Source organism: Lemur catta, chromosome 10, assembly GCF_020740605.2.
Source record: "Lemur catta isolate mLemCat1 chromosome 10, mLemCat1.pri, whole genome shotgun sequence".
NCBI classification, from domain to species: domain Eukaryota; kingdom Metazoa; phylum Chordata; class Mammalia; order Primates; family Lemuridae; genus Lemur; species Lemur catta.
Genome location: NC_059137.1, coordinates 2,641,200 through 2,664,473, shown reverse-complemented (window position 1 = coordinate 2,664,473; position 23,274 = coordinate 2,641,200). Strand labels below are relative to the sequence as shown.

General features: G+C 61.7%; 1 protein-coding gene across 1 annotated transcript in view; it reads left to right on the top strand.

Moving 5' to 3' along the window:
* Positions 1-9,283: 9,283 nt before the first annotated feature.
* Positions 9,284-23,274, top strand: part of VAV2 (vav guanine nucleotide exchange factor 2) — a 147,030-nt gene continuing 133,039 nt past the window's right edge. Inside the window, exon 1 of the mRNA XM_045562303.1 lies at positions 9,284-9,596. Coding sequence (XP_045418259.1) covers positions 9,393-9,596 — 204 coding nt within the window. The 5' untranslated portion in view covers positions 9,284-9,392. The remainder of the gene's footprint in view (positions 9,597-23,274) is intronic.

Here is a 23,274-nt window from a genome sequence, read left to right as displayed (position 1 = left end):
CAGGAGGAGAGGTCAGCCCGCCTCTGTGTCGGTGGGCACACCTGCCACCATGGCACAGACCCCGTGTGCAGAGAACAATGGCCAGTGTGTGGGAACCACGGGGTGGCCACCTCCAAGTCCATGCCTGAGGCAGCGGGGGGCCTAGGAGGAGCAGAGCCAGCTGGGCCAGGATCTGAGCCAAAGGTCCCTGGTGACAGAAATGGCCTGCAGTGTCCAGGCATCCACCTCCCGACTGCCCGCCCCTTGTGGCAATGGCGCTGGGACCCACTGGTGTTTGAGAGAAACGGTTGCCCTCTGCAGAGTAAGCCTGTAGGGGCTGAACAATTCAGGGATGTGGGGCTGCTGGAGGGACCTCCTAGAATCCAGGTGAGCCAGGTGTGAAGCCAGGAGCCGGAAGCCGAGAGCAGGGCTGTGTGCTCCAGCCCGACGTGCTGCAGCGGGACCTCGTCTTCTCCCGCTAGATGGAGCCAAGAAACCTGCAAAGGCCCCGCACGAAGCCCCCTCCCATGGAACCGGGCTGAGCCTGGTGACCTGGCAGATCGGAGTTGGGGATGGCTTGGCCGTGAGAACCTCTGCTAGGCTGGGGCAGTTGCCACATGGCATCAGGATGAGGCTCAGGAAGAGCGGGGGCGGGGAGGTCTCAGGGTGTCTGCAGGGGCTGAGCTCTGCTCAGAAGCAACACGGCGCCTGCCAGGACCCCTGAGACCTCCCCAGGAGGGAAGAGGCCAGCACTGGCAGCCTCTGCTGCCCCGACACATCTGACACCTCCTTCCTCACTCTGTGGCAGTTCTGGCTAGTTCCATGTCTGGTGTGTCCCCAGGCCTCAGGCAGGGCGGGTGCTCAGGAAGCATTTTCTGGATGGACTGGATAGATGGGAGGAATGAACTCATGCCGGGCACCGTGCCTGGAGGACACGCAGGGGGTGAGACCATAGGCCAGGCTCCCAGGAGGCCACCCAGATCCACGTGGACATTGCAGGGTCTCCAAGCAAGGTGCAGAGGGCACTGGGGAGGCCAGGAGATGGCCACGGGGGAAGGGGTGGGCTAGCTGGGTTTTAGGAGACACACACATTTCCCAGGGGGCCAGGATCCCGTGACCCTACTGCTGGGGGACCCCTGGCACACCTAAGTGCGGCGAGAACTGCAGGAGCATGAGGTGTGGTGGCACTTAGACTGAGGGGCTGCGTGGGGGTCAGGGGGCCTTGAGAATTGTGCCCAGAAAGGTAGATGCACTCAGGGGACAGTGGGACCCAAGGATTTTGTTTTTGTGTTGAGTATAGTAAACAGCTACATTGAAATACAATTCACATGTCCCACAGTCCACCCACTTAAAGTACAGTTCAGTGGTTTTTGTTATATCCTCAGAGTTGTGCAACCATCACCATAATCCCTTCTAATTTATTTTTTGTTGTTGTTGTTTAGAGATGGGATCTTGCTCTGTTGCCCAGGCTAGAGTGCAATGGCATCACCACAGAGCTCGCAGAAGCCTCAAACTCCTGGGCTCAAGGCATCCTCCTGCCTCAGCCTCCCGAGTAGCTAGGATTACAGGCACGTACCACCATGCCCAGATAATTTTTCTATTGTTTGTAGAGATGAAGTCTTGCTATGTTACCCAGGCTGGTCTCAAACTCCTGGCCTCAAGCGATCCTCCTGCCTCGGCTTCCCAAAGTGCTGGGTTTGCGGGTATGAACCACCACGCTTGGCCATCACAATCAATGTTAGAACATTTTCATCACCCCCGCTAACACTCTGTACCCATTGGTAGTCATCCCTCCTCCCCCCATCCCCAAGCAGCCCCTGATGTCCTCCCTCTCTGTGGAGTTGCCTGTTCTGGACGTTTCATACAAATGGAATCATACAAGGTGTGGCCTTTTGTGTCTGGCTTCTCTCGCTCAGCAGAGTATTTCCAGGGTTCATACGTGCAGCGTGGATCAGAATGTCTTTCCTTTTTAAGGCTGAACAATATTCCACTGTACAGATAGACCACATTTTGTTTGTCTATATTTTGTCTTGGGTGGATATTTTTGGCTATAAGAATAGCGCTGCTGTAAGTATGGCCGTGCAGGTTTCTGTGCGGACGGACACAGGTGGGCTTCGCGGAGCAGGGGCATGGCCAGGACAGCAGGGGTGGTCTCTCTTCCCGCAGAGCGGGGATGGGGCGGGTGCAGGGGCGGGTGGAGAAGAGAGAGCAGAAAGCCTCCATCGAGCCTTGGGGAAGCATCACCACCCTCTCCCCGGCTGCCGGCGCACACGCACGCACACGAGCACAGGCGTGCACACGCATGTGCGTGCAGCTGGGCAGTCCCCAGAGCCTGCCTGTGTGGAATGTCTCCCAGGAGCGGGCAAAGCCTGCCGGATTCTGAGATGATGGAGGAGAAAGTTCTCTTCTTCCATGGGCGTTGGGCACCAGCCTCGATGCTAAACCCCTTCCCTCCTGGTCTCACATGGCTCCTGACCGGGATGGGGCAAGTCTCGCTATGGCCACTCACAGGGGAGGAAACAGAAGGTCACAAGACAGGGGACAGAGCCAGGCTTCAGACAGAGCTGCCCCGACCCCAGGCCCTTCACGCTCGTCTCGTGCTGGGTGAGTCCTGAGCCACCAGGCACTGGCACTCGTGAGACCATGAAATGTAGCTTTGAGAAACTGCTAATTTTATTTCATTTTAATTAATTTAAAAATTGATACTCATTCCATTTTTGGCAAACTTTTAAGTATATTTGAAACAACTTGGGATGCAGACCTACTTTTTGAACTGTGAATTTTATGAACCTGAATGCATATCAAATGCTTCTGATGAAAATGTCGGGTTCAAATGAAAATGTTCTGTAAGTATAAAATACACACCGAATTTCAGAGACTTAGCAAGAAAAAAGGAATGTAAAATGTCTGTTTAATAGGTTTTTGTGCTGATTACATACTGAAATGATAGGATGTTGAATATACTGAATGAAATAAAAGGCAGTACTGAAGTGGGTTCCATGTACAGTGAATCATTAGTCAGCCATAAAAAGCACCAAGGCGCTCGCTGGGACGTGCCACAGTGTGACTGAGGCCAGCGTCGGGCTGGAGGAGGGAGGCCAAACACAGACGGCCACACGTCACATGATCCCTCTATATGGAGTGTCCCCAACAGGCAGATCCGCAGAGACAGCAGATCAGTGGCTGTGGGAGGGTGGGTGGGGGTGGGGGATGGCAGCCAGGGGATGCGGGGTCTCTCTCGGGGGTGAGAGAAAGGTCGCACGGCTTGGAGCACTTGCTCTGTGGTCAGGCAGGGATGTGGCCCAGTAGGGTGGGGTGGGCACGTCCCCTTGGCTGTGCCAACTTACTGCCCTTGGAGGGGCTGTGGCTGGAGCGAGCTGGGTGGCCCAGGGCGGGGGTGCCTGTTGCCCAGGGCAAAGGGAGGCAGGGAACGTTATTCAGGGTGGGGGCTCTCCTGGGCTGTGTTCCTAACCCCATGATGAGCTGCCTCCCTTTCAGTAAGAGCCCAAGCTCCCAGAGTGCGGTCAGCTGAACCTGCCAAGGAACGTGTTCAGTGACGTCAGGTGCCCCAGGGGCATCACCCCTCATGTCCCATAACTTACAGCCGGCCGTGGGGCTTGGCGCTTCTCCCTGGCTGGACTGGACCCCTCCTCTCTGTCCCGCAGAAATCCTGAGTCTGCCCTAAGTCCGCTTCCCAGCCCGATGCCCCCAAGTTAATTAAGTTCTGGGGACCCCTTCCCTTCCTGGAGCCTAGACCATGTGACCCTGAACACCTGGGCTCAACACAAGGAGCCCCAGGCCGGCTCGGAGGACACTAGACAGCCACTGGGAGACGCCAGACCATGGCCATTTGGCAGCAAGATGTCAAAGGTCACAGTTTAGGGTGCAATCTATGGATTATAGCATTTGACTTCATTTTGAAAGTTCAAGCAGCAAGGAGTAAAATGTCTATATTTTACCTTTTCAAACAAAATGTAAAAAGCCCACACCCAACACCCTAGTCAGGCGTACTCTGACTCCACAGGGGGCCAGATGGTCTCTTTCTACACCTATAATTTCCCGGGAAATTGTGACAGCTGAATTTGCATGATGTGGCTATAAATGGAATTTGCCAAATGTATGTTCATATGGTTTGGACATGAGACTAATGCCTTCACCCCGCCGTATCGGGAAGGGTCAAAACCTTCACCTCCCCACCCCGTCGGAAGGGAGGGAGACGGGTGGCGGGATGTGGGGTGCTGGAGGGGTGATAGACACACAGTGGCCTTGGGTGGGGCCCCTTCAATGGGGAGCTTCAGTCTGTGTCCGGACCCCGGCTGTGGAATGAGGGCCCCTCGGCCTCCGCCCTTTTGATGAATATTCCAGACCTCGCAGCAGGTCCTGGTGCTTAGTGGGGAGACCTGGGCTGACAAAGCGCCCGCCTGGCTGTGTGTGAGGGACGGTCCCGACGTTTGGGGGTGTGAAAAGCTCTCAGGGACCTTCCACTGTGGCAGGCGACATGCTCAGAGGCCCACGTGTTGCTGTTCAGAAACCAGGCCCCGCGGCTGCCCAGTGACGAGGACGAGACCGGATGAGGGCGAAGCTTTCTCCTGTGCCGCCGCCCTTGCAGCCACGACAGCATTAGCAGAAAACAAAAGCAAAGCACTTGGCAGGAGGCACCGCAGAAGATGGACTCGGTATTGGAGCTGGTTTAAATCCAGCCTCCGCCAGTCGCATAACCTCGGCCAAGCCCTTCCAGCGCTGAAACCGTCTTCCTCTGGACCACAGATCCAATGACAGCGCCTCCGTCCCGGGGTGTGGGTGCCCCTGCCCAGGGCCTGGGAGCAGGAAGGACTTGCCGAGTTGCAGCTGGAGCATCTCTCATGGCCCGAGTTACTGCTGGGCACAGAAGTCCTCGTGCCACGCACACAGCCGCTGCCGCCTCTCTGCCTGAGCCCCTGCCCCAATGGTCCCTGTCTGCGGCTTCCCCGGCCTGGAGGGCATGTGAAACATGCCAGCCACGCTTCCCTCCCGGACGTGGACTCTGGTTCCTCTGCTCCCACTTCCCAACTCTGCCGCTCCAGTCGGCACTGATGGCCCGTTTTGGCACTGCGGTGGGGGGACGGTGTGTGTGTGCGTGTGCGTGCTTGTGTGTTTTAAGGCACTGCTCTGTGGCTGGTTCTGTATCTATGTGTTTCACATACCACAACATTCCTGTCCCCCAACATCTGCCCGCCCCCCGCTCCCACGTCAGTGTATCAGGGACAGCCGAGAGGTCCGGGCAGGGAGACCCCTCCCGACGGCAGTATTCGCTTGCACGTGCACACGTCAGCGAGGCCTGGCACTTGGACTGGCCTCCTTGGTGCCTTGCTGGGTGCCTGGGCAGCCCACTGGTGGGCTCCGTGTGTCAATTTCTGTGTTTGCCCACTCAGGACAAGGCCAGCACCTGGAGTGGCTGGAGTGGCTGGAGGCTTATGGGAGGTGACCATCTCTTAGGCCAGGCATTTAGACTCGTGACACAGGAGTGGCTATCACAGTTATTAATGCTGTTAAAGTAAGAGGAGCTGAAGGTGACAACGTGCTATGTAAGTGCAAATCTTATGTAGTGTGGTGTTGATTTACATAGTGATAATGTTAAAATATGCCACAGATCAATAAATAGATTATATTGCCTTTTTTAAGACATTTCAATCAGTTTAACACATTTGTGGCTTCTACATAAGAACATATTGGATTTTAAAATCGTAGTAAGAGTGACTTGCCAAGCTGTTGGTGACACGTTCACCGAGTATTTCCTGAACACCTGCTATGTGCTGAGCCCGGCCTGAGGCCGGGACAGGCTGGAGGTGGCTCTTGCTGCAGCAGAGGGGACACATGCTGAGGGATGGGATGAACAAAGCAACCTACGCACATGGTGGTGACAGTGCAGAGAAGAAAGGCAAGGTGGGCTCAAAGTCAGGAAGGGCCCAGGTGGCGAGATGGCGTGTGCAAAGGCCCCGAGGCACACATGTGCAGGGCATGCTGGAGGGCTCGGAGCCAGGGAGAGCTGCCACGGATGCGGTCAGTGAGGGAGGGGCACTTGTAATGAAAGTAGATTTTTTCTCCAGGGAGGTGGGAGCCACAGGGAGCTCCCGTCGGTGCAGAGGTGACAGAGTCTACCCCAGGTGTGACTAGGTCCTCCTGGCTGCTGAGGATGGGCTGAAGGGTGGAAACAGGCCATGGAGAAGTGGCCTGGACCTGGGGGGAGGGTCCGGAGTGGCCACACTAGGCAGAGTGTGGAAGGGGACTGCTCAGACTTGCCGAGGGTTGCTTGCAGGAACATGGTGACATTTAATTTCATCGTGGTTTAAAAGCTGACACTCGCCCAGGCCCCACTCTGGGTGGACACAGCTCTCCTGTGCTTACCCCTCATGTCACCCCTCTCGTCACAAGCATGCTCAATCTCTGTTGACCCAAGTCTCAGCTCCTTCAGGAAGCTCCCCCAGGCTGCCCCGCACACCCTCTTCCCACATCTGTGGCCTCCTTCATGTCGGGAGTGTGGCCGGTGTTGGCACCTCCTGCCCCCAGGTTTCCTCTGCTCATTGGTGGTCTGCGATGGGAATCTCGCCCCCTGGGGGTGTGCAGAAGGCAGTCCCAGCAAACGGCTCCCAGTCCAACAGGATGTGGATGGAGTAGGATCTTCTGGAACAGTGGCCTCTTGGTGAGTCTCCCTGATGTATGCTTTGAGTTGACACAATCCCGTGTCGGTTTTTAAATCACGAAGGAATTAAATGTCATGATGTTCCCGCAAGCAACCCTCAGCGAGTCCGAGCAGTCCCCTTCCACACTCTGCTCAGAGTGTGCCCATTGTACCCACGCTAAGCGTTCCAGAGAGCTTCTGCCAGGTTTCATTCATTCATTCACTCACAGCCGTCCTGCCTGCAGAGCCTCCCGAGGACCCTGTGAGGTATGCAGGGCAGGCGAATGTCCCCATTGTCTGGTTCAGGACCTGCGAATCAGGGTGGCCTAGAGATTGGCTGGGGACCCCCCATGGCTGGCCACGGTCTCCCGACTTGGCTGGTCTCAAGCTAGAGCCCAGATTCCCAGTGCAGGCTCTTCCCGGGCAGGGCCCTCTCCCCGGAGCAGCTGGGCGGCCAGGTGGCGGCAGCACCCTCTGCACCGCCAGGGGGCGGCAGATGGACATCTGCCTGGTTGGGGGGGTTGGGGGTGGTGGTGCCTGTTCCAGGCCTGGTCTGGTCCTCTGTGTTGGTTCCCTGCCCAGGCAGGCAGGCCAAGGGCAGTGAGGACAGAGGCCCCTTTCTTGCTGAGGGAGCTACCTGGGGAGAGGGACACAGGCATTAACGGGGCCCCAGGCGGGGGCTGGGAGGGTGGGGAGCCCTTCCCCTCAGAGCCCCCTCTGCCCAGGCGCCCTGCAAGGCCCCTGGTTCGCTTTTTCTGGGGATTCCTCACGGGCAGAGGGGGGAGCCTCCCCATTCTGCAGTGGAGACCAGGCTTTGCACAGGGGGCCTGCGCGGGGGGTGCCGAGGGGCTGGGGCTCGGCTGCGCTCCCGGCTTTAGGATTTCTCAGGGAGGTGCTGGAGGGTCCACCCTCATCCTCAGGCAAGGAAGGCCCCTCTACCCCGCCCCCCAGGGTTCCTTCCTAGTGCCCATCCACAAAGTCCCCACTGCCGCTTCCTCAGAGGGTGCCGGGACAGCAGCTGCAGCCCACCTGTCAGCCCCGCAGGGCCAGCTCCCTCCTGACTTCTCTCCACGGGCCACACCTGGGCCTGGATGCCATGCTTCCTCCTCAAGCCGGGCAGGGGCAGGTCTGGCTCTCTGCAGAGGCCAATTCCCAGAACAGGACCCCAGGAAGGGCCCCTGGGCTCAGAGGACCCTCTCTGGGCTTGCAGTGAGGGGGTACCATCCCGCTCTGGCCCCTGCCCATGTAAGCCAGGGGAGAAGGGTACTGGGCCATTGGGTGGGAGGCCTTGGCATATTGGTCACCTCCCCTTCTCTGCCTCCCCTTCCTGCCCCCAACTCCAATGACTGAGCCAGTCCCAGAGAGGGGCTTGGACTTGCCCAGGGCCCCCCCGAGCATCAGCAGTGGGAACCCAGGGCTCCTGCAGCTGCGCCAGACCCACACAATTTCCATGGCAGGATCTGCTGTTGCTGTCCTCGGAGTCCCTCCCACTGTCAGGCCCTGCCAGCTGGACAGAAAGCGGCCCCTCCAGGGCGTGGCCCAGAAAGATCAGGGCGAGGCAGCGTGGGGGCGGCTGCGATCCTGGGCGGGAGGGCTCCTTCCCTCTCTCCCACTATTTTCACATATTCCGTCTGGGACCCCGGGATCTGCCCTCCGGGCAGCTGCCAGTGGCCAGGGCTCTGGGCCCAAACCAGGAGAATCCCCTGGCCTTTGTGTGGGGTCGGATGGCTTCCTGCGGTCCCCAGCCAGGGCAGAGGGCGGGAAGGGGGCTCTGGGGAGCCCTGGCCCCTGTGCCTGCAGCCTCGAGTGATCCCGCCAGGGCAGCCCGATGCGCCAAGGGGAGGCGGGAAGCCTGGGCCCTAGCCCGGTCCCTAGCCCGGTCCCTCCTCCCAGACGGCCATGCCCAGGCGCCCAGCGCGACAGGGACCACCTCCTGACCACCACGGAGGTCCAGCGGCACCCACGAGGGACGCCCGGCCATTACTCCACGCGCGGTCGCTCGCCCCGGGAGAAGGGCCCCAGAAGTCCGGGCACCCCGGGAGCGAGCCGGTGGGACCCAGGCTGGCGCGCAGGCCCCGCCCACCGCAACTTTCGTGGGCTGCGGCGGGGCAGGAAGTGGGGGCGGGGGCGGCGCTGGGGGCGCGGGGCGGTGCCAGGCGGGCGCGTAGGCCCCGCCCCCGCCCGGCCGTGGCCGCGCCCCCTGCGCCCCCCGCCCCCGGAGCCGCGGAGTCAGCGAGTCGGAGCGTCCGGCGCGGAGCGTGTAGCCGCGGGCGGGCGGACAAAGCGGCGGCGACGCGGGAGGCCCAGGCCCGGGACGCGCGAGCGAGCGACCCGCCGGGCCTTTGTCTCGGGCGGGGCCGGAGCGGCAGCGGCCGCGGGGCGCCCGGAGCGCAGAATGCGGCGCCCCGCGGGGCGGATCGGGGAGCGCCGCTGCGGCGGGCGGCTAGGAGCTCGGCCCGGGGCCCCGGGGCACTCGAGTGCGTGAAGGGGGACCCGGCGCGCTGCCCGGCGCCCGCCCCGCGGCCGCACGTGGGCGGGAGCGGCGGCCCGCGAGGAGCCAGAGGAGGAGGAGGAGGAGGAAGAAGAGGGACGCGCGGAGGCGCAGCGGGGACCCAGGGCCGCCCGCGTGAGGCCCCGCCCCGGCCGCCGAGCCCCGCGCGGGAGGCGGGATGCCCCGAGGCCGCCGCACTTGGGCTCGCGCGCTGCCCTGAGCCAGCCGGCCCAGCCGCGGCGGGCGCGCGGCGCCGCGGACGCCATGGAGCAGTGGCGGCAGTGTGGCCGCTGGCTCATCGACTGCAAGGTCCTGCCGCCCAACCACCGCGTCGTGTGGCCCTCGGCTGTGGTCTTCGACCTGGCGCAGGCGCTGCGCGACGGGGTCCTTCTGTGCCAGCTGCTGCACAACCTTTGCCCCGGCTCCATCGACCTAAAGGACATCAACTTCCGGCCGCAGATGTCCCAGGTGAGCGTCCGGGCGCGGCGGGAGGGGCGCCGGTGTTCGGGCGTTCGCGCCGAGGGGCGCGCTTACCGGAACGCGGAGGTCGCAGCCGCGGGAGGCCGGATCGCACTAGCTGGGGCTGCCATGCGCGGGATGTCGCGGGCAGCGGGAGGGCCGGCAGGGAGAGGGCGCGCCCGGGGCCTCCAAGCCGGCTCCTCTGAGTGGCGACCTTCGGAGGTGCGAAGTTGGCCAAAGTCCCCCAAGCCTGGGGCGATCCTCCGCTGCCCGCGGGTACTGCTTGGGTGCGCGCGTTCCTCGGTGTGAGCCTCCCGGGATGCGGGGAGACTTGGGCATTGCCGCCCGCTCCCCTGGCCCGGGGCCCTGCGACTGTCCCTGCTGGCCCCAGGAAGCCTGCCGCGCCGGGGGGCCGCGTCGAGGGTCGCACTCTCGGGCTTTGCGACTGAAGACTGGACGCCGGAGGACCGGCGGGCGGGCTCACTGCGCCTGCCCCGGGTGCGGCCGAGGGGCCGGGTGGGGCGGGGGCGGGAGCCCTCGGGCGGGAGCGGAGCGGGTGGGTCGGGGCTCTCCTTTGTCGGTCTCCGCCTCCCCCAGGACCTGGGCCCGGGTCGAGCCGCTTCAGAGGCCTCCAGGGCTGCTCTACTTGGCGCCAGCTGGAGCCTCGTCGCCTCCCCAGCACCCCCACCCTTCCGTCGGGCCCTTGAGGGTGGCCTTTGTCGCGGAGGAGGCACGCGTGTGGCCGCAGGGCCGGGCAGGAAAATGTCCGCTGCGCCGGCCGGAGCTGCTTTTCTTGGCCCCGTAGAGGGAACTTGGCCCAGAATGGAGCAGAATCGAGGTCCCGTCCCGCCCTTCGGGGGTCGCGAAACCCCGACCCGGCGCAGCGCAGAGGTGGGGGGAGCCGAGGGAGAGGAGGGGGCGCCCGGTCCGGCCCGCACTGCCTGGGCGCGCCGTGCCCCAGCCGCAGCCCCTTCCCCAGCTGCCCTCGAACTGCGGACAGAGGCGGTTCTGCGGCGGGACCTGGGCGGACGCGGGGCCGGGAGGGCGGGATGGGGTGAGTCAGGGCTCGAGCCGCTCCAGGCCGCCAGGCCTCTGCCCTTTGGGACACCCGTGTTTCCTAGGAGATGGGCCCTCTCTGGGATGGGGTGGCTGCTGACAAAGGAGAGCCCCGGGGGAAGGGGGCCGCCCTCCCACTCGGTAATGACAGCCGCGAAGGGAGCCCTATGGTCATCCTTCAGCACGTCCCAGCCGTCACCACTGCCCCAGCGGTACCTCCCCGCGGTGGGCGCCCACTGCAGAGTGCTGCTCAGAGCCCCGCGGGCGGCTGGGAAGTACTTTCCCCGTTTCGTGGCTAGAGACACCGAGGGGAGAAGGGTCCTGTGGGCGAACAGCTGGCTCTGGTAGGAGCCTCTGCATGTGGTTTGAACTTCAGGGCCGCCTAGGCGGGGTCCGGCTGATTGGCAGGAAGGCCCGGGCTCCGGCAGAGGCAGGGCTCCGGCAGAGGCAGCGCTGGGTCTGCACAAAGGGGGCTGGGCCTGGAGTTGCCCTCCCCAGCTGTGGTTTGGGCAGGGTGGGAGGAGGAGGGGCCCCTGGCTGTGGCAGGTGGCTCTGCTCAGCCTCTGCTGCAAGTTCAAATCGGAGACTTCCCGGGTCCCTGGAGCCATTGCCAGGGCAGCACTGACACAGTCCTCTGGAGTCCTGCCGCCCCTGGCCCAGGGGAGGGGGCTTGGGAGGCTGGGTGCTAGGGAGGACCAGATGGTGAAGGGTCCATGTGGCCACATGCTCTGATTGAATCCTGGCACTGTCACCTCCCAGGTAAGCAGGGACCTGCGGGGCCTTAGTTCCCAGTCTCTGTGATGAGGGCAGTCGTGGTCACCACCTCATAGCCATGTTGTGGGGATTTGCTGGCGGAAGGTGCTGTGTTTCCCTGGCACGTCAGCAATTCCAGGGTCACGGTCTAAACACTGGCAGGTCTCGCCCTTTGTAGCTGAGAGCCTGTCGCCTCTTCCACTCCCCCCTCCTCTCACGTGGGGTGGGCTGGTCATGCCCACCTGTGTGCATCTGTTGCCGGCACAGGGACAGCTGCAGGTGCTGCTTTAACTCACACCGAATTGGTTGGCCCGACAGCCGTCTGTGTGTTCGTAGGTAAGGAAACCACTTTCTTTACCACGTGTGGCTGAACAAGGCTCGGGAGAGGGACTTCACAGCCTCTCTGTGGCTGTTCTCTGCTCTCCAGGAAACTTACGTTTCCTACGAGGGAAGGGAAGATGTCACCTCGGCCCACAGTGATTGGAGCTCAAGAGACATCGCAGCTGCTCCTGCTTACCCGTGCTGCCGTGGGCTAGGCAGGATCCTGGGTGCCATCCGGTTCCGTAAATGAGACGGTGATGGTTCAGAGAGGTGGCGACCTACCCAGGTCTCCCTCCCAAGAGTGTTTAAATAAATTATAACTTTAAAAGACTTCGTAGGCCATCTTGTTGACTTTCTGACAGATGCTTCGGGCCACATTCTTGGATTTTCATGGTGTGTGTCTGTTGTCATGGGATGGGTGGAGTGAGGGTGTGTGTTGTCATGTCATGGATGGGTAAGGGGCGTGTGTTGTCTGGGATGGGTGGGGTGAGGGGTGTGTGTTGTCATGGGATAGGTGGGGTAAGGGGCGTGTGTTGTCTGGGATGGGTGGGGTGAGGGGTGTGTGTTGTCTGGGATGGGTGGGGTAAGGGGTGTGTGTTGTCATGGGATGGACGGATAAGGGGTGTGTGTCTGTTGTCATGGGATGGGTGGGGTGAGGGGGTGTGTGTTGTTTTCATGGGTATGTGGGTCCTGGTGTGTTGGCAGGGCCCCTCCAGGCACACAGCAGGGTCTCCCATGTCCTTGCCTGTCACAGAGTGTGGGACTGTCCAGCTCAGAGGCCTCTGTGATGCCCACACCAGAATGCCCCACCAACTTCTCCTGGTGACACCCTGTTTTCGAGGATTTGGAGAGCCCTTCCTACTTTGAGTTTATCTTAACTGAGTTAATGGCCCTAAAGCACCAAAATAGCAATGTGCATTTAATGAGCTCCTGCTGTGTACAGAGCCAGGTACTAGGAGGTGGTCACAGAGAGATACCAGTTGCCCACCTGGTCATGCCCTCTTGGAGCTGGCAGGATATGCTTTATTTAAAGAAAAATTTTTTTTAGAGGCAGGGTCTTGCTCTGTCACCCAGGCTAGAGTGCAGTGGTGCGATCACGGCTCGCTGCAGCCTCAGAGTCATGGGCTTAAACGATTCTCCTGCATCAGCCTCCTAAGTAACTGGGACTACAGGTACTTGTGCCACCCGGCTAATTCTTCTATTTTTTGTAGAGATGAGGTCTCGCTATGTTGCCCGGGCTGGCCTTGAACTCCTGGGCTCAAGCAGTTCTCCCACTTTGGCCTCCCAAAGTGCTGGGATTACAGCTGTGAGCCACCACGCCTGACCTTATTTCATTTTTTTATTCAAAATGCCTGGGAGCCACCGTGGGTTTAATTAAACTAATTAGATATGGCCACAATCTGCTGATGCTGATGAGAGACCGAGTGTGTCTGGAGCAGCTTCGGATGGGAGGTCCAGAGGTGGCCTGTGCCAGCAGACCGCCCTTGTGGCGGTCTGCAGCTTACACCTTTGGGGCACCGCTTGCCTGGCCTCTGACCTGCCCACACCACCCGGTGTGGCCGGGGTTTGTCTGCTACCTCAGCTCCTGCTCCTGCCTTTCCCTGACACTCCAGCCTGGCCACCTTCGGCATCCTCCCGCCATGCCTTTTCCATCCATGCCCACCGTGTGCTGTGCCCTTGCTGGGAGACTCCGCTTCCAGCCCGGCCCTTCCTGTAGGAGGGGGCTTAGGGGCCCCCCTCGGGGAAGCTGCCTCTGAGCTCACCCTCTCCCCAGCTGGTCCCTCAGTGTCCCAAGCCTGGCTCTCGGCTCCCAGTGTTGTGGGTATATCTGTGGCCTTGCACGGTCCACTGTTTACCACGCGAGGATTCTTACTGCTCGCTCTGCAGAACCCAGAGCAGATTGGGAGTCCCCCGAGGCAGGGCTGTGGCGCGGCTGCCCCTCTCCGGTCTCGCAAGCCTGGCCTCCTCCGCTCCCTCCCTTCATCCAGGAGTAATCCCGGAGCACCTGCCACGGGCCACGCGGGTTTGTGCCTAGTGAGGGGCGAGGAGCAGGCTGGGTCCATCCGTGCTCTCGTGGAGCTTCCAGTCAAGCAAGGGTACCCAGTGGGTGTGGGTGACGTGCTTGTTGACTGAGAAAGAGGCATTCAATTACCCGGAGAGTCCCCAGTGCAGGCAGGAGGTGCTGGGCTGGTGTGGCCGAGGCAGGAGACTGAGGCGGCGGGGGGCAGAGGAAGGCAGGCTGTCAGGAGACAAGGAAGCCTTTTCTTCTTTTGTCTTTTTTGGTAGATTTTATTTTTAAAAACATTTTGACTCATGGAAAAGTTGTAAGTGCAGTACAAATAAGTTTTTTAGAGCCATTTGAAGGTAAGTTGGCAGCTTGGTGCTGTGCATCCCTGGAGGTTTCACCAAGTGTGCTACGAACAACGGCCCTCTCCTCTGTCACCAGGGCGCGGCCATCTCAACCCGGGAGGCCACAGCGATCCGTCATCCCTTTTTAGGCTTCTGCAGGCATCCCAATAAATGCCCTCAGCTGCAGGGCACCCTCGGGTCCTGTGCGGCCTTCCCTTGTTTCCGCCTCTCGGCCTGGGACCCTGCCCAGCCCTTCTTTGGTTTTGGTGGCTGTGGCACTCTGGGAGGTCCAGGCTCCTTTTGCAGAATGTCCCCCGTGTGGGTTTGTCTGACCCCATTCGGGGTTTGCCCCTGTAGGGAACAGCACAGCCTCCGTGCTGCGCTCGTTCCTCACCTCCTGGCAGGTGTCCCCTCCTCACCGGCTGGCAGGTGTCTTGAGCTTTACCTTTGTCCCATTGTTGGGGAGGGCACGTTTAACTGTGGGACTGAGACGGGTTCCTCGACCTCACCGTGAAGCTGCTCTGCTGCTCTTTGCCGTTAACACGTGTTTTAAAGAAGGTACTTTGAGACCATATGAGTGTCCCCCCCCGCTCCCCCCTCCCCCTCCCTCCTCCCCCCCCCCCCCCGTTCTTTCCACGTTGGCTTGAGGTTCTCTGTTTCACTCCATGCGTTATAATCTGTCACCGTCACTACTCACATCATTTATGCTGGCGCTCACATTGTCACAGCTTGACCAGCGAGAGCCGCTCAGAGCTGACATGTGCATGGCGTCTTCATGTCCCGACCGCCTCGAGCTGCGAGGGGCATGTGGACGTGAGCTTTACGCTGGCAGGTTCTGGTGCGGCAGGACATTCGCCTGGTGGGGGGCGGGTTGGGAGACAGAGAGCCGGTGCCCGAGTCTGGAGATGGCCCCGGGCTGGCCGGCTCTGCCCTCTGCCCCTGGCTTCGGGCTGTGCCTCCCCTGCCCCCCGGGGGCTGGCCGGGGTCACTCTGGTTTACTCAGCTCCCGTCGGCTGGGCCCTGGCTCTGGGCTTTGGCGGCAGAGGCAGAACCTCTGCCTTTGTGCTGCCGACTTTCGGGAGGAGGGACAGAAAGGACTGACCGGGACAGACAGAGATGGCGCTTTCAGACGCAGAGGGCAGGCAGGAGGCAGGGGAGTGATCCAGGGGGACGCCCAGTGGCTTCCTGCCTGCTGGGTTTGCATGTCTGTCCCTGTCTCCCCCTTGCCAGGTGCACCTGCGCTCCCCGAATGTCATTTCAGTGGGTCTGTGCACGGCCCGCAGGCCACTCCGTGAGGTTCAGACTGGGGCCTTCGGGGAAGGGCACGTCCTGGAGAGGTCGGTGGTCCCCGGGGAGGGGTCCTCAAGGGCTCAGGCTAAGATGGGGCTCCACTGATGAAGCAGGGGCTGGGCTGGGCTCTGAGGTCGCTCCTGGCTGTGTTCTGGAGCGGCCGTGGCCCCTGGCTCTGTGTCTCTGCCACAGGAAGTGTCCTGTAGGCCTGTCCCCCTGCCTGTCAACATCCTCTGTCCGGGTTCCGGATGGCCATACGGTATCCGCTCCCTCCTGGTGCCCTGGGCTGCCCCGGCCCTGCCCACTCCGGCTGGGCCATCTCTGTGCCACCCCCGCCTGGGGATGTGCTTCCCGGGGCCTGGCCGTGTGTGCAGCTGGGCAGCGGGTGGCGGCCAGCACATCCCGGGCTGGAGCAGCTAGGCAGAGGGCCCTCGACCCCGCCAGGACGGGCCCCTGGGCAGCTCTGAGTGGCGCTGGGGTGTCTGCATTGGTGGTCTGCCCTGCAGGGGGGCAGGCCCCAGCTCAGGTGCCGTGTTTTTGGTCGATGCAAGTCCCGAGCTCTGAGGGACCCTCGACTGGACAGCGTCCTGGGCCGCCGTGACTGTTTGGGCTTCTGAATCCAAAAGACAAACAGAGGAAACAGGCACGCAGCCACGGAGGGGACAGGTCCGTGCGGTGGGAGCTTGGGCCCAGGGCCAGGCCAGGCTGCCCCGACTCAGGTGTCTGGAGGCTGCCAGCTGCCGGCGCGGCCTCACGGGTTCCCGGTGCTGCTGGGAAGGTCGTGTTGTGATGGGAGGGTTCGCTTGTCGGTCTCTGTGGCGTTTGTGTCAGGATTAAGAAAAACCACGTCGCCAGACCAGCTCCTCGTCCCACTGAGCCAACTTAACCTTGAAGCCATAAATGTTCCTCTTGGTTTGTTTGGTTTTGTACTTTTGGTTTCAGAGGCAGCACACAGACGTGGGGTCCTCCTGTCCCCTCCTGGAAATCACTAGCCTCAACCTTTCCAGGAAGGAGGAGCCTGTCCCAGGCCCCCCAAGGCTCCCTTAGAGCCCCCTTTTCCTTGTCATCTGCATGGGGGTAGGGAAGGTTTTTTTGTTTGTTTGTTTTGTTTTTTTTTCTGAGACAGTGTCTTTCTGTCACCCAGGTTAGAGGCAGTGGCATCATCACAGCTGACAGCAACCTCCAACTCCTGGGCTCAGGCAATCCTCCTGCCTCGCCTCCCGAGTAGCTGGGACTGCAGGCGAGCACCACCGGGCCCAGCCAACATTTTAAGTTTTTGTAGAGATGGGGCCTGGCTGTGCTGCCCCAGGGCAGGTGGACTCCACTTCCCCTTCGCTCATCGAGGAGCAGAGGCTTGAAGCGCCCAGCTACCTGCCAAGGCCACTCCGCTGTGACAGGCTGGCCTGGACTTGGCCCTGGACTTCGGGACTCCAGGGGGCACGCCCTTGACCGCAGCTGCTGTGCCCGGGGGATGAGTCAACTCCGTGGGGTCTTCCCGGGGCCACTCTGGCAGGATGGGGTGAGGGGAGCCTGGCTGTAGGGAGCTTGATTTTGTGTTCCATCTTTGTCATTTGTCAGTTGTGTGATTTTGGACAAATCATTTCGACTCTGTGAGCCTCCGTTTGTCTGTCTGTACATTGGGCACGATGCAGATAATAACAGCTCCTGTGACACGGGCGCAGGACTTGTGGTGGGCCTGGGTGGTTCATGCATCCACCCAGCGTTTGCTGGCCCTACACCTGCCTGGCTCTGGCAGCGCTGCCCGTGGCTGGGAGGACACAGTCAGATGTCACACGGGCAGCATGGGGAGCAGTGCCCCTGGGTGCTGGGGACCCCAGGAGTGTGTGTCCAGCGCGTGGGTAGGGCAGGGCTGGGAGGCTTCCTGGAGGAAGTGGCCTTTTAGCTGAGCCTGGGAGTGAGCCAGGTGAGGGGTTTCTAGGACAGGTTAGACCTTGCTGGCTGCTGGCCCCACAAGGCCTTATCCTCCTCTTCCTCCCCCTTGATGTCCCGGGGTCCTTTGTCAGCTGTGCTTTCTCTGCAGTCAGCGGGTGGGAGTCTGACGCCCACCCCGGTGTGGGGGGTGAGGGGAGCTTGCATCTTGTTCTTCCTCTTCAGGGACACACAGGTGTCCTTTTTCCTGGTGGGGGGCATTGATGGGTGGGCAAGAGTCTCACTAGCCGGCAATGTCCCTGGGACAAGGGACGAGGGAGCTGCCCTTGTGTGGGGGCACCTAGGACCCCCCCATCACTGGGGTTGGTGGGGAGACGCACGTCTCCTCTGGACATTTTGCCCTGTTCTGTTGAAGCGTGTGGGCCGGGCACCGTGGGCACGTCCGTCCCCGGGCCTCTCTGGGTCTCCTTCCTGTCTGGGGGTGACTTTCTGCGCTGCTGCCCTTTGCAGAGGGCCTGCTGGGGCCCCTCCAGGGTCAGAGGCCAGTTGCGTAGGGATGCTCAGGTGGCAGGGTAACCTGTCAGCCCCTCCTCCCCAGGGCTGTCACAGGGAGGCAGTTGTCCCCGTGCCCGAGAAGCCCGTTCTTGGCTGGTTGTGGGGCTTTGGCACGTTTCTTAACTGCTCTGAGTTTCGTGGGGCAGCGCAGGTTTCCCCTGCTCAGGGTGGGTGAGGGGGCAGGGGGGGGATGCTCTGGGCGTGCCAAGCGTGGGCCCAGGCAGGGCCCGATGCCAGACAGAGGGTGCCGGTGGGGTCCGCGTCTGTGTGCAGGGGGGACTTGCCCAGATGCCCTGGGCCGTGTGCCTTCCTCTTGGCCCTCATGGCTTTCCACGGGCCCTTCTCTGGCACACTTCTTGGGCCTTTCATGGTGCTGGGTCTTCACTGCTTGCCGACTCGGGTGACCCAGCCAGAGTCACCTGGGCGTCCTTAAGGCTCCTGTTCTCTCTCCGGGAGTGAGGTGGGTGGTGGTGAGCAGGCAGCGGTTCCCCAAATGCACACCTCCCCTGCACCCTGCCCCAGCCTGGCACCGTCCCCACTGTGGGCCCCACAAGCTCCTCGTCTGAGTTGCAGAGGGAAAAGGCCCTGCCCACCTCCTGCCGGTGACCCGCGCCCAACTCAGGGCAGGGCATGGAGGGAGATGGGTTCAGTGGGCATGGCGGCTCTCGGGCCACTTGCTTCACGTCTGGGCCTCCGTTGCGTCTCCTGGAAATGGGGCCATCGTTTCTGCCCCCCACGCCTGCAGGAGTGGCCGGGAGGTGGGCATGGAGGGTGTGTGAGTCAGTGCCGCTCGCTGGGGTGAACGCCAGCTGCCCTCTGCGGGGTCGGGGTGTGCAGTCACTCTTGCAGGAAGCAGCCCCGCCGATGACTCCAGGCTCCAGTCTCCGTGCTCTGGTTGACAAGTCCCGGCTTCTGCTGTTTCTTCAGAAGGCGTTTTCTCACGGTGGCGGCTCGGGCTTCTGCATTTGTCTCCTGGAACTGGCAGGCGAAGGCAGCGTCTGCTTTCAATAACGCCGTGGGCTTTCTGCTGCTTTCTTTGGGAGAATCTCGACGTGTCGACATGCGCTAATGATGCAATGCTCCCGGCACCTCCCCTGCCCGCACCCCGTCCGCAGCACTGGGGCGCCCCGGGGTGTGAGCCCTGGAGATGCTCTTGGTGAGGCTCGGGTGGGGCCAGCGCACCTCTGGACTGTTTGATTAGCGGAAGCCGAGGGTGCACCCGGCGAGGACAGATGCCTTGTCTGGGAGTGAATAACCAAGTCAATAAATCCAGGCTGTAAACCTCACCTTTCGCAGGGTGTGTGTGTGTGTGTGTGTGTGTGCTGAGCTGAGCAGCGGGGCTTCCCGGCAGTGCTGTTTCTGTTTCTGGGACCAGGGCTGAGTGGTGTGTGGGAGTGAATGAATCAGAATGGACTTGGGGTCAGGAAACTGGGCTTGCTCTGCCGTCCATGCTGTGTGACCTTGGGCGGAAGGCCTCCCTGTCTGTGATTGTCTGCATCTCTGACCAATCTGGGTGATGCCATCTGCGCCCCCCTCACTGGTTTTGGGGCTCACACTGCTCTCTTTGAAGCGATCGAGGGCTCTGAGCTTCTGTAGCCGAAGGGGCCTTATTTTGCCGCAGGGCTCTGTCTACCCTCTGGGGACGCTACGTTGGACGAGGAGCTGCCCTTTCTGCTGGGGGAAGCCCTGGCCGCCTCCCCACAGTGAGTCAGGGCCCAGGGGTGCAGCTGGCCCCTGAGTGGCGGGTTCTGCTGATGGAAGGCAGAGACCCCGACTGTGGCTCAGCCACACCTGGGCCAGCTCCTGGGGTCCCTGTCCCGCCCTGGCCCTCCCGCCTGGGCCTCAGCCCTTCGAGTTACGGGGCCCCAGGTGCCGGCGGGGATCGTCCTTTGCAGGGTGGGGAATGGTCAGCCCGGGCAGGAGGCCAGAGACTCACAGCCACATCTTGCCTCCCCCAGCGGCCTTCGGCCTTTCTCTGGCTTTACCGTCCAGTGGCCCAGGACCGGGACGTGCGGGCCAGTGCCCGCGCGCCTGTCTGTGCCGGGCGGGCCGTGGGCCCCGCCAGGACAGCTTCTCATGCTGGGGAGGCGCTGGCCGGGCGCACTCGAACCTCAGCCCCCCAGCGCTGGGGCATGGCGGAGTTGGGCTGTGTCCGGCCGCCGTGGAGAGGCCCACGGAGATGGTCCCCACTGATTAAACCCGAAGGGCTCCCTAGGGGCCTGGCCCTGCGGAGGGCTGTCCTCATGACAGCCCAGGGTAGTAGCCGTTAGGACCATGGCGTTTGAAAGCTGTGGAAACCGGCTCAGAGCACGAAGATCCTGCCTGGGTTTGCCGGGGGGAGGCGACGGCAGGACTCGAACCCGTGGCTTCGCGGCCCCGTGGCCTTGGCGCCCTCTCCCTGGCGCCGGGGGCTCCTGAGATGCCGGGATTTGTATCCGTCTAAACATTCCCGCCCGTGATTCATGTGCTGCCAGCCGCGCTCTTTTTCTCTGAACTCGTGTGTGTAATAAAACGTGTTTTTCTCAGAAAAGGGAAGATAGAATTTTCACACACCACTCCCTCCTCATGCAAATAAACCTTGGGAGAAATCGGCCTGTCATCTCTTTGGGTGTATTTTGTGGTAATTTAGCTGCTTAAATGAAACATCTGTTCGCCAGCGAGGCCCTGGGAGAGCGGCTGTAGATTAAAACAGGAGAGCGGGGGAGTCGTTTGCGTTACTGTCATCGAGGGGTGGCCGCCAAGTCAGACCCACGTCCCGGAGGGAGCCCTGGGCACCAGCGCGTGGGGCAGGCACAGGTGTGTGGGCTGGAGCTGGCGCGGTCGCCGGCGCGGCTTCCTTTCGCGTGGCGGGACCAGGGGCCGGCGCTGAGGCTGCTCCACGGCAGGGCCCGGCGGGAATCGAGCAGAGCTGCCCTGGCTCTGTCTGTCCAGGGGACCCGCAGACCCGGATGGCTCCCGCCAGCGTCCTCCCTCATGGAGGGGGCTTCCTCCCTCTGGCCCCCTGTCCGGCCCTGGAAAGCTTCTTGGTCACCCCCAAGTCTCAGTTGGCTCATGTGTGAGACGGGCTGCCAGGAGGTTGGGGAGCCCCCGCGGGTGTGGGCGTGGGTGCCGCCGTCCCTGGCTCCCGGCGGGCGCTTGGGCGTGGCGGGTGGTTCCCGTCTCCACCTTGGAATTGGCTTCTTCACATGACAGGTGTCCCCAGGGCCTGCTGGACAGTGGTTTGCATCCGAGTTGATGGCCGTGTGGGGTGATCCGTGGGCTGGCTCCTCGTGGGGGACGGGTCTCCAGGGCATTGTGTGCTGGTGACGTGTCACTTGTGAGTGCCTGGCCCCTGGGGCAAGGGAGAGGCGGGTGAGACCCGTGTGCTGCAGAGTCTGGGGGAGAGCATGGGCACAGCCTTCCTGGGGAGCCTTGGAGGGGCTGGGGTGGAGGCCCAGGGCCGTGGGAGCAGGGCGTGCCGGGGCCACGGGGCCACACCACCCTGCACGTCTAGGGGAGGTGACAGCAACTCCAAGCCACTGCCTCGAAGGCTGCAGGGAGGCAGGGGTGGACGTGGTGGGTGGTGGCTTCATCCTGGGGGTGCTAGGGAGCAGAGGGAGGGGTTGGTGGTGAGAACATGGAGTGCCGGGATTTGGCTTCAGAAAGCTCTGCTGGGACCGGCTGGAGAGGCAGGCCCAGCCCTGGGGGCAAACGTGGCCATCCGGGCAGGGGCCTGCCCTGGGGCGGGGGTGGGGGTGGGCTTGGACACGGACATGCGTGATGAAGACGGTGTCCCGTGTCAGGCTCGGGCAGTGCGGGGGATGGCGGGGCCCCTCTGGAGTCGGCCTCTGGGGTTCGGGCTTCGCCATTGGCCGGCGGTACACGGAGGCGGCTCTCCCCACCCTCTGTCCAGAGTCTGCCCAGACCAGACTCGGGGGACCTTTTGGCTCCACCAGGGTGTCCCTGTCTGGCCTTGAGCTCTCTGCTGCCGTTCCTGTCCCCGTGGCACAGACTGTGGCTGTGTCCAGGTTGCTGGACTTGACGGTGGGTGGGGGATCGTAGTGGGGGGTGGAGCCGGCCCCAGCCTGGGGGTGGCCAGACTCAGCCGCCTCTTGCAGAGCCGGGTCCCGGGCTGGTGTCCGCACTCCTGCTCCTTCCGTGTCCGTGCGCTCTGTGCCACGCCGACACTCTGCTGCAGAGGCCCAGGTCACAAGCAGGCGCTGACCTTCCCCCCTCGTGGCAGGGCGGGCGCGCCGGAGTCCGGCTCTCCGGGGAGTGTGAATCCCTCCTGTGGGATTCGAGTCAGGTAACAAGGCGGCCTTGCAGACACCTGGCTAAACTGCCTTGAAGCCCAAACAGTGGAGTCTGTTCTTTCAAAGTGGTTTTGCTGTGGAAAGAGTGGTTTTTCTTAAAAAGCTCATCGCCGTGGATTGATTTTTCGGGGACTCCTTTATTGCTATTGATCCGGTAAAGCTGTAATCGGGAAGGAACCTCGCCGTGCTTATGTTGAGGGCAACTCGCTAACCTCGTCGATTTCTCAGCGAGACGCATCTGCTGCGAGTCAGGGTGGCCACACGTCGCGAGCTGGGGAGCCAGCTATTAGTATCTGGGGGTCTCGGCCTCCAGCCCCGAGCTTGGGCCACTGCCCTGCCCCGGCAGACCCCAGCAGTGGGTCCAGGGCTGACGGGGGACAGTGCCGTTATCTGAAACTACTTGGGGAGGCAGAGACCAAGGGTGGCTCCCTGTCCGGGCCACCGCTTCCTGCGTGCCTGAGACGCCAGCTCTGTAACAGGTGTGTAGCAGGAGGCCGTCTGCTGCCTGGTGCAGGCTCTGCCCTCTCCAGGGCGGACACAGCTCTGTCCAGGTCCCCAGGGTGACCCACAGGGTAGGGACCTGGGGGACCGTGGGACTGGCTCTGAGCACATTTCTCTTGCTCTTTGGGTCTTGGCGAGGGGGGCAGGCACCAGAGCTTTGAGAATTGCATCTCTGAGACTCCCTTGCTTTTTTGTGGGTTTTGTTTTTTCACAATGTTTTAGAATATTTTATTTATTTGATTGATGCATAATACTTGCACATATTTACGGGGTACATGATTTTTTTTTTTCTTAAGACAGGGTCTCACTCTGTCAGCTGGGCTAGAGTGCAGTGGTGTCATCGTAGCTCACTGCAACCTCCACCTCCTGGGCTCAAGCGATCCTCCTGCCTCAGCCTCCCGAGTAGCTGGGACTACAGGCGCACACCATGTTGCCCAGATAACTTTTCTATTTTTAGTAGATATGGGGTCTCACTCTTGCTCAGGCTGGTCTGGAACTCCTGACCTCAAGCGAACCTCCCGCCTCAGCCTCCCAGAGCGCTGGGATTACAGGTGTGAGCCACTGTGCCCGGCCGATGTTTGATCCATGCGTACAGTGTGTAAAGGTCAAATCAGGGTAATTAGGATGTCCATTATTTCAAATATTTATCATTTCTTTGTGTTGGGAACATTTCAGATCTT